Source organism: Idiotropiscis lumnitzeri, chromosome 3, assembly GCF_059441095.1.
Source record: "Idiotropiscis lumnitzeri isolate Australia: NSW breed Sydney's pygmy pipehorse chromosome 3, RoL_Ilum_1.0, whole genome shotgun sequence".
Lineage (NCBI taxonomy): Eukaryota > Metazoa > Chordata > Actinopteri > Syngnathiformes > Syngnathidae > Idiotropiscis > Idiotropiscis lumnitzeri.
This window is the reverse complement of record NC_142393.1, coordinates 22,951,652-22,966,070: the sequence shown is the minus strand read 5'-3', so window position 1 is coordinate 22,966,070 and position 14,419 is coordinate 22,951,652. Positions and strand designations below refer to the sequence as shown.

Genomic DNA, 14,419 nt, shown 5'->3' with positions numbered 1-14,419 from the left:
CACCCAACTCACCACTACTTTGTTGAACATTACTTTGTTGTTACATTTGCGGATGTGACTTCTTTACACAATTATACAGTAATATAATGCGACTATGTAATTTCACCTGTAGAAGGTACTTTTGAAACACCAGTCAACGCTAATTAGTTACCCGGCTTATTACTTTAATCTATCTGATAACACACAGGTGTCAAACTTTGGTCCTCAAGGGCATCTATCCTGCACGTTTTAGATATATCTCTCCTCCAGCACACCTGATTTGAGTGACCAGCTCATCAGGAAGCCCGGCAGGAGCCAGATAATGAACCTGATCATTTGAATCAGGTGTGTTGGAGGAGGTCAACATCAAAAACACACAAGATAGCTTGACACCAGAACCCAAGTCACCCCTCCTTGGTCAAACAGGTTATCACACCAATGGAGGCTACGCTTTAGAATACAAGTGACAATTGAGTTGTTGCAAATCTTATTTCTTTATTACTATTACATCATTACTTTGCTAAATAGGTTCTTACTTTTCTGTCACACCAGGAGGTGCTATTTCTTTCAACATGTCACCGCAAGTTGTAACTATGTTATTACACCAGTAGCTGGAACTTTTCTTTACGCAAGTCATCACAATCTAGTTAAACAGGTCATTGATATGGTATTACATCTTAAGATGCTACTTATTTCCCAAGTCACAACCTTTTAATTAAAATGGTTAGTACTATGTTATTAGACGTTTAAATAATACTTTTTCAAAACCCAAATCCCCACTACCTAGTTAACAATTTTTTACTCCAGTAGATGCGGTTAAATCACTGGTCTCATGTCTTCTCAGGCACTGCCGTATGTCGCCTTGCTCATTGCCATGATCTTCTTCATCTACGCCGTCATCGGCATGCAGGTGAAAGTGCACTGAGCATGTCGCTAACAAGTCGAGTCATTTTGTATCATCTTGAGAAAGTTACCACCCTGCTTAGTGGAGGTGATAAAACATGTTACGTGACTTGGACACCCATTTCTCCACCAGACGTTTGGGAAGATTGCAATGCAAGATCACACACAGATCAACAGGAACAACAACTTCCAGACTTTTCCTCAGGCCGTCCTCCTCCTCTTCAGGTTGGGTGTTTATCATCATTTCTTATTGAGCCTCTTTACTGTATGTGGCTGTGTGTGTCTGTTAAAGTTTGTGTGTGCCTGCTTGCGTGTGTGTTTGTGCAGGTGTGCGACAGGCGAGGCGTGGCAGGAGATCATGCTTGCTAGTCTTCCCGGGAAACGTTGCGATCCTGAGTCCGACTACGAGGCGGGAGAAGAGTTCAGCTGTGGGAGCAACTTTGCCATTGTTTACTTCATCAGCTTCTTCATGTTGTGTGCCTTCCTGGTGAGTGTGCATGTAACTTACGCACACCCACACCAGAACACGCTAAGTTGCCACTACTTTGTTATACACGTTATTATATGTTATTACACATGTTAACTTGATTTCGGGGGGGTAGGGGTGGCCAAACAATTTACTAATCCATAGGTGTAATAACTATGTTGGTACTATGTTAATACACCAATAAATGACTCTTGTTTACACAAGTCACCTCTATTTATGACAGTAACTATGTTAATTTATGTGACTTTCTTTTTTTTTTGTCACCGCTACATATTACACAAGCACACTCATACACATACACGCACACCACTACACTTCAAATCACCACTACTTATTTCAACAAGTTATTACTACGTTATTACACCAGTATTTATAACTTTATTTTACCCAAACCATCACTTAATTGATAAATGTATTACATCAGGAGATGTTACTTTCTTACATCCACGAAGGTCGCGGACGTGCTGTGGCCTATCGCAGCTGTCTTCGGGCAGTTGGCGGTGTCCACCCTGGACTGGTTGCCAGCCCATTTACTTTCATGCACATGTGTATAAATATTCATACAGATGCCTGTGTATGTATTTATCCACAGATCATTAACTTGTTTGTGGCGGTCATCATGGACAACTTTGACTACCTAACCCGCGATTGGTCCATCCTGGGTCCACATCACCTGGATGAGTTCAAGAGGATCTGGTCAGAATACGATCCAGAGGCCAAGTATGATCCTGAGGAAGTGTAAATGTATTATTGACAGTATCAAAGCAAAATTGCAATTCAGTCCTTTTTGGATTGCTGTCTCTTAGGGGTCGCATTAAACATTTGGATGTTGTGGCTCTACTTCGGAGGATACAACCGCCTCTTGGCTTTGGAAAACTTTGTCCTCACAGAGTCGCTTGTAAGGTAATTAAAGCTAACAAACGTATGTAATATAAGTTGAAAGGTTTAAGGCTGAAAACAACACTCACTATTGATGTTGCTGTTTGTTAGCGTCTGGTGGCAATGAACATGCCTCTGAACGCAGACGGCATGGTGACCTTCAACGCCACCCTCTTTGCGCTGGTCCGCACGGCACTGAAGATCAAGACTGAAGGTACGACTGCGGGAAACAAACATTGCCGTCGACATGGCTGGCTGTTAATGAGATCCGTTTGTGCTGTTGCTAGGCAACCCAGATCAGGAGAATGAGGAGCTTAGGGCGATCATTAAGAAAATCTGGAAGAGAATGAAACCAAAACTCCTGGATGAAGTCATTCCACCACATGAAGGTATAAATGTTATTTTTAGTGTTTGTTAGCACAAATCTTAGCACGCTAGTTAGCATAGATGGTTGACTTTCTAAAAGTCAGAAAGCAAATTCCAAATCGTGGCCTAGACCTCTACCAGTCTCTGACTCTCTGGCGTTTCCTGCTGCAGAGGAGGAAGTGACAGTAGGGAAGTTCTACGCCACCTTCCTGATCCAAGATTACTTCCGCAAGTTCCGGAAGAGGAAGGAGCGAGGGGGTCTGAGTGTGGAAACCGATGCCACCAACCCGTCAGCTGTACAGGTCTGTCAGTCTTACATAATACAAATACAAATCATACATCAAGCGCATTTTGACCTGTCTGTGTTTGCAGCTGTGTAAAGCGGGTCTGAAGACTCTGCAGGATCTCGGTCCAGAGATGCGTCTGGCCCTCAATGAGGACCTAGAAGAGGAAGAGGAGGAGGAAGAAGACGAGGACGAGGAGGGCATGAGGGATGATGAAGAGGTGTGTCTTCTCCTCTTACCTCACACACATGCACATGACATACTCACTGTCTCGCTACCTCTGCAGATGGACACAGTGGGACCACACAAAGACCGGCGAGGATCTGTTGTCCCCGTCGGTCCAGGGGGAGTCATGGGTGATGGCGGCGTAGTGAATGGTGGTCTGATGCATCGGGTCGGTTCTCTTGGCAAAATGTCGAACAGCGGCGATTATGACGCTCACATGTCACGGCGAGACAATTTGAGGTCATCTGTCAATCATCATCACCGCCGGCCCTCAGTCAGAAATGGTCTTGTAGACCACGCCCACAAGAGGCCGTCACATTACAAACATGGAAGGTAAGATGTGATAACTACAAATATGGATGCCGTAGATTATCTGCAAAAATAGATAATCTACAATCATGAAGATTATGTTTATAAGATAAAAACATTTAGGTAGGCTGTAAAAGCTGCTAAAATGGGAAATGCTATGTTTGACAGGAGGGAATTGAGGGACATACACTGGCGGAATGGAGACATGGACATGTCCAGAGAGTCACGTTACTACACAAGAGAAGACGACGCAGACAGCATTACTTCCACAGAAAGGTACACACACACACTGGCGCACACACGCACCCACACACACACACTTGTACTACATATGTGTGTGTTTCTAGATATTACCCTGACGATCCTCTGCACCATGATGACCACTCGCCCTACAGCCACTATGGAAATGGCTACAGCGAAGGTAGGAGGACAACACGGCGGCGTCTTCTTCCAGCCACGCCCACAGGTGAGATCGAAATAATTATAACATCTGTGTGACGTCATCAAAGATGGCTGACAGTAGATTTGGCCACCAGGTCGAAAGCCATCGTTCAACATTCAGTGTCTGAGACGTCAGGGAAGCAGTGACGACTTGCCCATGCCGGGAACGTACCATCCTAATTCTCCTCCACGCCGCACCCGCACTCAGGTACACGCACACACACACGCACACACACACCCCTACACACACACAAAGTTAACACTAGTTCCTTTTTCCTGCAGACCTACAGCAGTTACGACTGTCCTCCGTCGTCCGGTCGCTCCTCTGCGGCGTCTTCGACATCCTGGGCCAATTCGTGTCCTCGCCGCGGTCGCCTCTTGTACGCTCCTCTCATCCTGGTGGAGGAGGAGGGAAGCCCGTCATGGGGGCGACCAGGAGAAGGAGGACGAGGGGGGGAACCAGGAGGAGGCCGAGTGGACAAGCTCGCGGCGGCGGGAAGAGGTGAGTTGTGTTCCATCAGCTGAGTGCCGACGAACTGCCAGTCACCGGTCGCTCATCAACTGCTGCGTTTTCAGCTGCAGGTGTGAGCGTAACAGGAGCGGTGCCAAGTCCCGCCTGGTACGGCGGCCCGGGAGGTGAGTCAAGATCTCGGAAATGAAATGATGCTGTTATATTGACAATCAGCATTTGACCTGTCACGTGTGTTCTGCAGCACCACCTCCTTACAGAGCGTACACCACCCTCAGAGTTCCTTCTCAGCTCGGCACTCCGTTTGGTGAGAAACGAGGCTCGGCTGACAGTCTGGTGGAGGCGGTGAGTAATTTATTGAAAAAGTTGATCAAACCTGACTATAGAGGAAGAAGACATGATTATCAAAAGAAATCAATCAGGCATGACTAATTGAAAAAGATGTTAATCGGGCATTTCTAATTGGAAGGAAATTCATCAGACATGACGAATCAAAAGAGGTTCATTAGACCTGACTAACCTGAGAAAGTTGTACAGACATGCCGATCAAAATAAGTTGATCAGGTATGGTTAATCGAAATATATTGATCGGACATGACTAATTGAAGGAAGTCCATCAGACATGACAAATTGAAAGAAGTTGCTCATACCTCACTCATCAGAGAAAGCTGTGAGACATGACTAATCAAAATAAATTGGCATGAGTAATTAAAATAAGTTGATTAGGAATGACTAATTCAAAGTAGTTGATCTCAGAGGAACCTGTACAGATCAAAAGAAAAATCTAAATAATTTGGTACGACTAATGGAAATAAGATGTTAAAATCTGAAAAATTGTAGGAAGATGTACAGACATGACGAAGCAATGGAAGTGGACCACACCTTATTTCGTTCTTCAAGGGCTGCTGTCCTGCATGTTTTCGATCGCCCCCTGCTGCAACACACCTGATTCAAATGATTAGATAATCAGCAAGGTCTGCAGAAGCTGGATAACAATCCTGATCATTTGAATCACGTGTTTCAGCAGGTAGAAATTGAAACAGCACTGCCTGACTAGTTGCTGCCATGTCAGAAGTGCTGATGAATTTTTCTCTTGACAGGTTCTCATTTCCGAAGGTCTCGGCCTTTATGCGCGTGATCCCAAATTTGTGGCGTTTGCAAAGCGGGAGATTGCCGATGCATGTCACATGACTGTGGACGAGATGGAATCAGCCGCCAGCGATCTGCTGGGGACCGCCAACCATGACTTCCTCAACACAGCCGCCGCAGAGCCCGCTGCGCTCTACAGCGACGAGGAGCCAATCAGGACGGGTCGAGAGGAGGAAGAGCTGGCCGACGAGATGAGCTGCGTGACGTCATTTTGATGGACACGGCCAATCAGAGACCAGGGAGGTGGACAGTTGGCAAAGCCCTTCAGGAAGTAAAACTTCATTAAAAGAAGCAGAAGAAGGAAGGTGGCCAGAATGCGCATGTGCGTGGCTTGAAGACGCACATCATGCTCGGCCTTTTCACATGGGCGCCGACGACGAACCTCACGATGTTTACAAACAAAAACTGCAGAAGTTGGATGTGGGTGCTATCGGTTTGCATTGTCCAGCTAGCTGCATAGCATGCTAGCTGTACAGCTAAAAAACATTGATTATTTCTCCTACTTTTGATAGTTTGGACATTTTAAAGGCTCCCAACAAACACAACACTGTTGTTATTTATTTTGACATAGCTTAGCACAAACATTATTGTCTGTCTTGGACTTCATGTTTCCCTCAGATGCATATTAGCCTTAGCGCAAGCTCAATGCTAACTGCTAAGAGGCAATCAAGTGGATTTCTAGCCAATCTTCGCTGCACGAGCGTCAAGTGAGCTGCCATGTTGTGTGAAGGGCAATGGTTTGAACAATGACTTTTCTGACGGTGTGTCGTTAGCTATAAGCTAGCGCATGGTAAAGGATTCACTTTTCGAATACATACCAACAGATGAAATCTTTTACTTTTTAATAATAATAATAATAATTAATAATAATAATAATTTGCCCTTTATTAGTCCCACAATGGGGAAATTCGAGATTCGAACCCAGGCCTCCTGGGGAGACTGGGTCCTGAACGCGGCGCCTTAGACCACTCGGCCATCCTGGCAGCCATGTACTTTCATGTACTCCTCGTTGCTATCGCGAGCTCTGGCACATGGATGAGCTACTTCTTGACTAATCAGAGAAACGTGTCCAGACACGACTAATTGAAATAAGCTTAAAATAAGTTGGTCAGTGAGTAATAGGAATAAGTTCGTGGGCAGGACTAATTGAAAAAAATGTATCCAATCATGACTAATTTAGTCGATCAGACATGACTAATCGAAGGAAGTCCATCAGACGACTCGTTGAAAAAAGGTATTCAAGTTGTAACGAATCAGAGGAAGTTGTACATTCATGACTAATCGAGATAGTCAACCAGGCATGAGTAAAAATAATTGAATCTGCAATAAATAATTGAGTGAAATCCATCAGACACAATGAATTGAAAACTTTTATTCTGACATGGCTCATCAAAATAACTCAATCATGCCTAAGTAATATAAAAGGTAGTTCATCAGGCAGGACTAATCAAAAGAAATGCAGAAGACTTAATTAGATGCGGAAGAAAAGTTATTGAGACATTGCTAACCAGTGGGTGTTGATCAAACATGACTAATTGAGAGAAGTTGATCAAACTTGATTAATCAAACAGTCAAGACTAATCGTAGAAGATGTGCTGACTAGATTCACTAGGAGAGTACAAGCCAACAAAATAATTTTTTTGTACTTTTTCTAGCAGCTATACTGCGTCCGGTGGATGAGCTATTTCTCGTTAGCATGTAGCCACATGTGGAAGCGATTACCGCCTGTCTGGTACCCCTGTGAGGATACTCTTGCGGGTTTGTGAATTTTATATGTTTTTTGCACCTACTGGAAGGTGGATTTTTCGTTTTCGTTTTCGTCTTATTTTTGTTGTTAAAATGTTATTTATTTTTTTGTATTGATGCTGACCATCAGCTGCTCTGGTGTCTTCTCGTGTTCTTCCTGACCGTCGACCGAAGGGCTCACTCACGGAATTCCCTCCAAATTTCAGTCACGTGACCAAGTCAACCGTGCGTACCTCAAATAAAAAAGTTTAAAAAAAAAGAAAAATGTGTGTTTGGTCACTCAAGGCTTCATCACACACGAACGCACACACACGCACTCACACCACACATACACACGCACACGCATACTGGTGAATATGGCATTGTAGAGCTGCGTCATTGACTAATCATTTGAGGTATACTGTATTTTACGATCGATTAATTTTGGTTTTGTATTAGTTCTCTTCAGAAATTAAAGTAGCTGAAGGCTCTGGGAGATGTTAACGCTTCAAAAACAAGACACACAAAGACAAGTTAGATAGCAGACATTCCAATGGGAAGTTCCATTCGAGCAGTGGTGGGCAGTCAAGGCCTTCTTGGTTGGCCTAACAGAATCATGAAATTATCATATTTTCACATTTCAAGAGATGCTAGTCGTGCATACGTGGGTGTCTGGATATTATTTTTCCAGCCGTGGTGTCATAAATGATGGTGTATGAGGGGGATTTCTTCAAGTCGGACTAAGTAGGACTTCACTGAAGGCCTTGGTGTGAAACGCACAGCCCGTCAGTGCATCCGAGTAGATTTGTCAAGACAATCTTTTTAGCGACTTTTCCAACTCCCTCTACCATTTTCAAAAAAACATGGATAAATGGCTATAGGAAATGGATCATTTGAGGGGAATCATTGTCACGTTTTTGCGACTGACAAGAATAGTGCAGAAAACATTTTCACTCGGTGTGTACATACATTTTTAGACACAGGGGCCAGTTTTCCACTTTGGCTATTGGGGGAAAAACAATTTCCATAATTTCTATTCATGTTATTGTTGAGGACAAACAGTTGTTTTAGTATCAGGATAAAAACAATGAATCACAGAAGGATTAAAAAAAAAACGCGACTATCTTTTATCAATGTAAGAATATTACGTAGACTTATGAAATAGCATTCTGCTAACATGCTAGCATAGACGTTTACCAAGATGAGGGATCTACACAGCCCCCTGCTGTCCGCAAGCAATGAGTGCAGACTACATGAGGACTAGTCACATGGTCGCATGCACTGGGAGATTGCTACGTCAGATTGTAAAGGTTACATGATGTCACACTTGTCAAATAAAATCAGTGTGTTTTGATTTTTCTTTGACTAGTTTAATGTGTGCGCTTTTTGCGTGCAATGCCAACACACAGCTATAGTAACAATAAAGGTAAAGACAAAGATAAAGATAAAGATAAAGATAAAAATAAAGATAAAGATAAAGATAAATATGAATGATAACCCAAGAACAGGAACTGAATTAATTGTGCGCACTGATCTATGCTGGCTGTTGTGTTAGGTACCAAAGTACACACAATAATCATATTACGTTTACCAGGAGTGACCATGTCAAAGTCAAAGGGTAAGCAGAGTTGCAGCACTAAAGCAGTAACCAGAATATGTTATGATAAGGTCATGCTAAATTGCGGGATATTTGTTTGGCCATGTCATGCGCCTCAATTACACTAATTTGCGCTCTTAATTTGGTGTCTTGGTGATGAAATGATGCATGTGATAATGCAACTGAATTGAGAATCTGGCCAAACTGTGCAGCAATTGGCCCAGCGGCATGTGTGCAGAAGGCAGATTTGCCCCTAAAACCAGCCAATTTGCCTAAGGCAATAAATATGCTGTACAAATATCAGTGTAATTGATGATCCTTGGGGTATTTTTGACGAAATCATGTGTCGTTATTAATCTATCCATGCATTATTGAAGACGCTTTTTCTCTCAGCCTATCCCAGCTGTCCTGGGGCAGTAGGCGGGGTGGTCCCTGAACTGGTTGCCAGCCAATCAGAGGTCACACATAGATGAACAACTACCCGTGCTCACACTCACACCTAGGGACAATTTAGTGTCCAATCAACCTCCCGTGCATGTTTTTAAAATGTGTGAGGAAACCGGAGTACCCGGAGGAAACCCACGCATGCATGGGGAGGAGAGCATGCAAACTTCACACAGGAAGGCCGGAGCCGAATCGATCCCCGCACTTCTGCACTGTGAGGCCACGTTGTGAATCATGCAACGTTATTAAGACACCTATCTATTAAATTTGGGCCGAGTGAATGTGGGTGCGTGAATATTGTACCCATTGTAGAGCGCTTTGAGTGTTCAGAGAAGTGCTGTACAGAACGGATGTTATTACTTACAGACGTTGAATTATATTCTGTAATTTTGTGTTTTGCCACTAGAAGAAGCTATTGTTTCTCTAACGGTAATTGGAAGTTTAAGATGGTGATGACCTCGTTTTTTATGTGCATTCTTTTAATTTTCTAATTATCGTTTTTCAATTTGTAGGACTGTATTGTTCGTAACATTTAGCTTGTTAGATAAAATAAAAGGGTAACTTTTGTAACTTTGAGGATGGTTAGGTCACTTCCTGTTTTCTGCAAAAGAGGTTGTGTGACAAAGAACGCAGTGTGATACCCGATCTCATGCAAGTTGTAGAAATCGAGTCATATCTAAGTTAGCCCTACTTGTTCACTTGCAGACCAAAGTGGTATGTATGTTTTATTTCTATTTTTGTACCTTATGTATTGTGTAAATCTCGGTTAATTGTACATTGGGGTTATCTTACCAGTTCCACTGTGTGTTTGTGGCGTAAAGAAAGAAAAATTGGACCACAGTAAAAAATCAGTGCAAAAGAACAATCTTTTATTTTTATTTTCAAACCATTTTTAAAGCAAACATTAAGAAAAAAATGTCTACTGATCCCTAATGGTCCTATTATTCTGAAATGGTGCATGTATTTACCTCTTGTGTTGAGTATTAGCATCATTATAAAATAAGAATAGCGCACAGGAAAATACGTCACCCCCCTCCCCCTCCTTACAGCGTCCTCCCCCTCTTGGTCCATCTGGAGTCACGCTCTTCCACATCCAGCATCATGGACGTCGTCAATCAGGTAACAAAAAAAAATTCACCCCACTGCTCGTCTCCGGAAAAAAAGGTCGATTTTTTTTTAGGGGGCACCTTTGCGCGTTCGCGCTCCACACCCACCCGCTCGTTTTTCGATCAAGCCTGCTGCGCGTGTCCGCTAAAACGAGCGCGCGCGTAAACGTTAACATAACGTCGGACGACCTGGATTATTTTGGAGGCGCGTGCGGTGCTACGTGCACGACACATTACATGACGTCATCTGGTCATTCGCATGTGTGTGCATGCGGAAATTTGGAAATTAAAATGGCAATGGGGGAAGCAGAGGAGGCTGGTGATGCTGATGAAGAAGCATCTCCCCTCCCGTTTGTTTTGTGTCACGTGATTTTCACCTCGCGATGATTTCACAATGCCGTCTCTTCACGTTCACGGCCAGTGGAAGGGTGGCCACTGATGTGAGGGCCAAACAAACCAATCCCGAGTCGGTTAGTGGATGACTTTCAGAACCTAGAAATATATTAAAAGGATATAACAGTACGATTATAAAAAAATTTAAAAAAAGAAAGAAAAGGTATAGCTCCCCCCTCAATCAAATGTGAGGCAGATGTGTGTTATCAGAATGAATAATTGGTAATCATTTCACTCTGCCAAAAGGTTTATAATTGCCTTCAGATGCCACAAAATGTCGGCAAAGCACAACTTTTGTATGATACAACTCCTGGCTTGACTTTTATATCCTATGCAACGTAATAATGTTCAGTGTAATGACATAAGTGCCAGTGCAGGAGATTAGAAATAGAGAGTGTTCCGCACATGGGTAGAAGAAGAGTTGGGTTGATGTTGGGTTGGCTTGAGTAAGGCATTCAACTGAAGTTTCCTTTGTCTTTTATAAATCTACAACACATGCAACACCATGGTGCCATAAAAAGGCAGCAAAGCACTGCTTTCGTTGAAACAAAGCTCCTTCACTCACTTCAACGTAGTTTTTGGGCACCAAGTTGTCAAAAAATGTCACCAAAGTAATATTTTAGCAGGGTTTTGGGAAATAATAAAGGATTAATGTCTCTTATAGGTGGTGGCCCAAGGTCAGTTCAGGGTGCTGAAGGTTCCTCTGGGCTTTATCAAGATCCTACAGTGGGTCAGTTAACACACGCGCACACACCCCCACACACACACACACATTTGCTGTATGAGATGAACTCACACATAACAATTGAGTATTGATTCTGCAGTTCTTCTCCATCTTGGCCTTCTCCACATGCGGAAGCTACTCAGGAATGCTGCGCATGGCTGTCGAGTGCAAGAACCGCACAGAGAGCGACTTGAAAATCGAGGTGGAGTTCGATTATCCTTTCAGGTCAGGAACTGGACCTTGATTCCACGTGAAGCGATCTCCTTTGCAAATTTAACATTCATCTGTTGTGAATTGCGCTATAAAAATAAAATTGTATTAACATGACTGCATTTTGAATGCTGGTGTGTGTGTGTGTGTGTGTGTATCAGATTGCATCACGTGTACTTTGACGCCCCCACCTGTAAGGGTGGCAACACGGAGCGTCTCTTCCTGGTCGGCGACTATTCCTCCTCGGCGGAATTCTTTGTCACCATCGGCGTCTTCTCCTTCTTGTACGCCACGGCAGCACTCAGTATCTACGTCTTCCTTTTTGACAAATACAAAGAGAACAACAAGGGCCCACTGGTGGTGAGTATGTCACGTTACTGAACGTAAGCTTTTGCGTTCATATTTGTCCTAACAATGCTCGCACTCATGAAAACTTTAATTCTAATATTAATGCTAATACTAGTGATAATTAAAATGCTAGCATTATGGCTAATATCAATGCTAATATAAGGGCTAATGTTAATGCTAACATTACTGCTAATACACGGGACTCGGTTGCAGTAGTCCAGATGAGAAGTGATTGTGGCATGACTGAAGCTCTTGGCTAGACTGGAAATGTTTTGAATATAAAAGCAGGCGATGTGATGTGATGTGACTGACATTTGCTTGCACGTGTTTGTTTTTGTGTTGCCTTGCAGGACCTTGGCGTGAGCGCTGTGTTCGCCTTCATGTGGCTAGTGAGCTCAGCGGCATGGGCCAAGGGTTTGTCTGACGTCAAGACGGCCACAGACCCAGACAAAGTCATCACTTTGATTACCGCCTGCGACGCTGAAGAGAACCGATGCCGCGAAGTCCATGACCCCGTCATGTCTGGACTTAACACGTCTGTGGTGAGCAATGATTGCTAACAACAGTTAATGGCAGCTACAGCCACTGACACCCACTAATGACAGCTCACAACTGAGAACAACACTCGTTACTTGTAATGACAACAACCGCTAATGACACTAACGACAGCTAACAACAGCTAATGACCATTAATGAAAAATTAACAGCCATTAATGAGAATAATTGACTCACAACAACCGCTAGCGTGAGTTAACAATCACAAGTAAATGCAAATGACCGCCACCCTCGTCTGTGTGCAGGCATTCGGCTTCATCAATGTGGTCCTGTGGGTGGGAAACCTGTGGTTCGTCTTCAAGGAGACAGGCATCATCGCCCCCTTCATGAGAGCTCCACCCGCTCAGGAGAAACCGCCCACTACCGCGCCAGGCGCCTATGAGCAGGATCCCTACGCCAGCAACCAGGGGGGCTACCAGCCTGACTACAACCAGCAGGGTTACAACCAGGTCAGCTGCAAATCGGTTGATACAACATTCTGTAGAGCCATAGAAACCCTAGAATCTTCTCAATGCCCACATTCATAACCTTCTAGAACAGGTGTGTGCAAACTATGGCCCGGGGGCCTCACGCGGCCTGTTAAATGTTTTAATCCGGCCCGCTGAACTTGAAAAAAATTAAATGAATAAGCCTTGTCATTGTTTTATTTTCTAAATACTCTGGTTTTTCAATGGCATATATATTGTTGTAATGCTTTTGTTCACTTTCATTTCAAATTAAATGTATTTTTTTCTTAGATGAGGTGAGGTGACCAAAACACTCCATCCATCTGCTCCTGGTCCGGCCCCTCTGTCAAATTTTAGAACCCATTGTAGCCCGCTAATCAAAAAATGTGCCCACCCCTGTTCTAGAACCTTCATGACAACTTTCTTTAAAACATTTGACACGTACAACCTCCAGAACCGTCTTAATAGCCACAATCACAACCTTGTAGTGGACTACCAGAACCTTCTAAATCACCTTCTGTAGAACATCCAGATCAAGTAAAACATAAGACTTTCTTAATAATTAGGGGTAGATCCGGTCTGTTCATGTTCCATGGTGCTGTTTGCAGGACGCAGAACAGGGAGCGCCCACCTCTTTCTCCAATCAGATGTGAGCTGACGGGAAGTTGGTGAGTAAAACGGGAAATTTTACAAAAATTGTGATCAAACTCCAAAGTCTAGCTTTTTGTTTGTGATTTGACACAAATGAATCCTGAGAGTCAAGGTTTCACTGTACAAATGTATCATAAAAGTGGAGTAGTTAGCCATTGCACGAGCGTCGCAATGATCACGCATCTTTATTCTGTTTTCCCTTCACAGGAAGCATCGGAAACAAATGCCTGCCTGCAACTGTCCTGCAATGCAAAACTCCGGAAGTATTTGAGAGGGGTACAGTGGAGCTTTGACGTTCACTATAATTAATTTGGCATACTGTATAAAAAAATACAACAAAATAATAATAATACAATTATGAATATTATATAATTATAAATAAAAAATAAATCATGTATATATTCACATATATATGTTGCAATAAAGTATGTAAATCCTTAGGAATGACCTCCATTTCTACATAAATTGGTCTGTAAATGTCAGACGATGATAATCTTTATCCAAGTCACAATAGACGAAACAATCATCCAATGTCACAACAATAGCACAATACCACACGGATGAGATGGTAGGTTTTCATGGTTCACCTCGGACTATGCTGCTTGAGATAAATCTAATGTTATTTTTTTATAGGGTTAGGGCAGCTTTAACCAACAACTCCAATTTCGTGGCATTGATTCGACTTTAGTTTGGCTGATTCTTAACTCTGATTTCTTCATAGTGAAGTAA

General features: G+C 43.2%; 2 protein-coding genes across 3 annotated transcripts in view; both read left to right on the top strand.

Annotated features, from left to right (window-relative positions):
- cacna1fb (calcium voltage-gated channel subunit alpha1 Fb) overlaps positions 1 to 7,477 on the top strand; it is a 30,075-nt gene extending 22,598 nt beyond the window's left edge. For both annotated transcript variants that reach the window (XM_088290273.1, XM_088290272.1), the window contains 17 exons: positions 824 to 889; positions 1,016 to 1,107; positions 1,210 to 1,369; positions 1,962 to 2,089; positions 2,176 to 2,272; positions 2,360 to 2,462; positions 2,536 to 2,637; positions 2,786 to 2,916; positions 2,987 to 3,118; positions 3,185 to 3,456; positions 3,601 to 3,708; positions 3,780 to 3,898; positions 3,969 to 4,081; positions 4,156 to 4,375; positions 4,450 to 4,509; positions 4,587 to 4,687; positions 5,443 to 7,477. In XM_088290273.1, the coding sequence (XP_088146399.1) occupies positions 824 to 889; positions 1,016 to 1,107; positions 1,210 to 1,369; positions 1,962 to 2,089; positions 2,176 to 2,272; positions 2,360 to 2,462; positions 2,536 to 2,637; positions 2,786 to 2,916; positions 2,987 to 3,118; positions 3,185 to 3,456; positions 3,601 to 3,708; positions 3,780 to 3,898; positions 3,969 to 4,081; positions 4,156 to 4,375; positions 4,450 to 4,509; positions 4,587 to 4,687; positions 5,443 to 5,706 (2,268 nt within the window). In that variant the 3' untranslated portion in view covers positions 5,707 to 7,477. The remainder of the gene's footprint in view (positions 1 to 823; positions 890 to 1,015; positions 1,108 to 1,209; positions 1,370 to 1,961; positions 2,090 to 2,175; positions 2,273 to 2,359; positions 2,463 to 2,535; positions 2,638 to 2,785; positions 2,917 to 2,986; positions 3,119 to 3,184; positions 3,457 to 3,600; positions 3,709 to 3,779; positions 3,899 to 3,968; positions 4,082 to 4,155; positions 4,376 to 4,449; positions 4,510 to 4,586; positions 4,688 to 5,442) is intronic.
- Positions 7,478 to 9,860: 2,383 nt separating this feature from the next.
- LOC148340457 (synaptophysin-like) lies at positions 9,861 to 14,130 on the top strand. Its single transcript, XM_088291159.1, has 9 exons — positions 9,861 to 9,971; positions 10,307 to 10,376; positions 11,421 to 11,486; positions 11,581 to 11,705; positions 11,852 to 12,050; positions 12,389 to 12,580; positions 12,839 to 13,042; positions 13,648 to 13,707; positions 13,898 to 14,130. The coding sequence occupies exons 2-8, from the start codon at positions 10,359 to 10,361 to the stop codon at positions 13,690 to 13,692; spliced, it is 849 nt and encodes a 282-aa protein (XP_088147285.1). The 5' UTR covers positions 9,861 to 9,971; positions 10,307 to 10,358; the 3' UTR covers positions 13,693 to 13,707; positions 13,898 to 14,130.
- Positions 14,131 to 14,419: the final 289 nt, after the last annotated feature.

What these genes read in the sequence shown, in the direction of transcription:
- LOC148340457 (XM_088291159.1), top strand. An exon ending in GAGTTCGATTATCCTTTCAG is followed by an intron (nt 11,706 to 11,851) that starts GTCAGGAACTGG and finishes TGTGTGTATCAG; the next exon opens with ATTGCATCACGTGTACTTTG. An exon ending in CTGGACTTAACACGTCTGTG is followed by an intron (nt 12,581 to 12,838) that starts GTGAGCAATGAT and finishes GTCTGTGTGCAG; the next exon opens with GCATTCGGCTTCATCAATGT.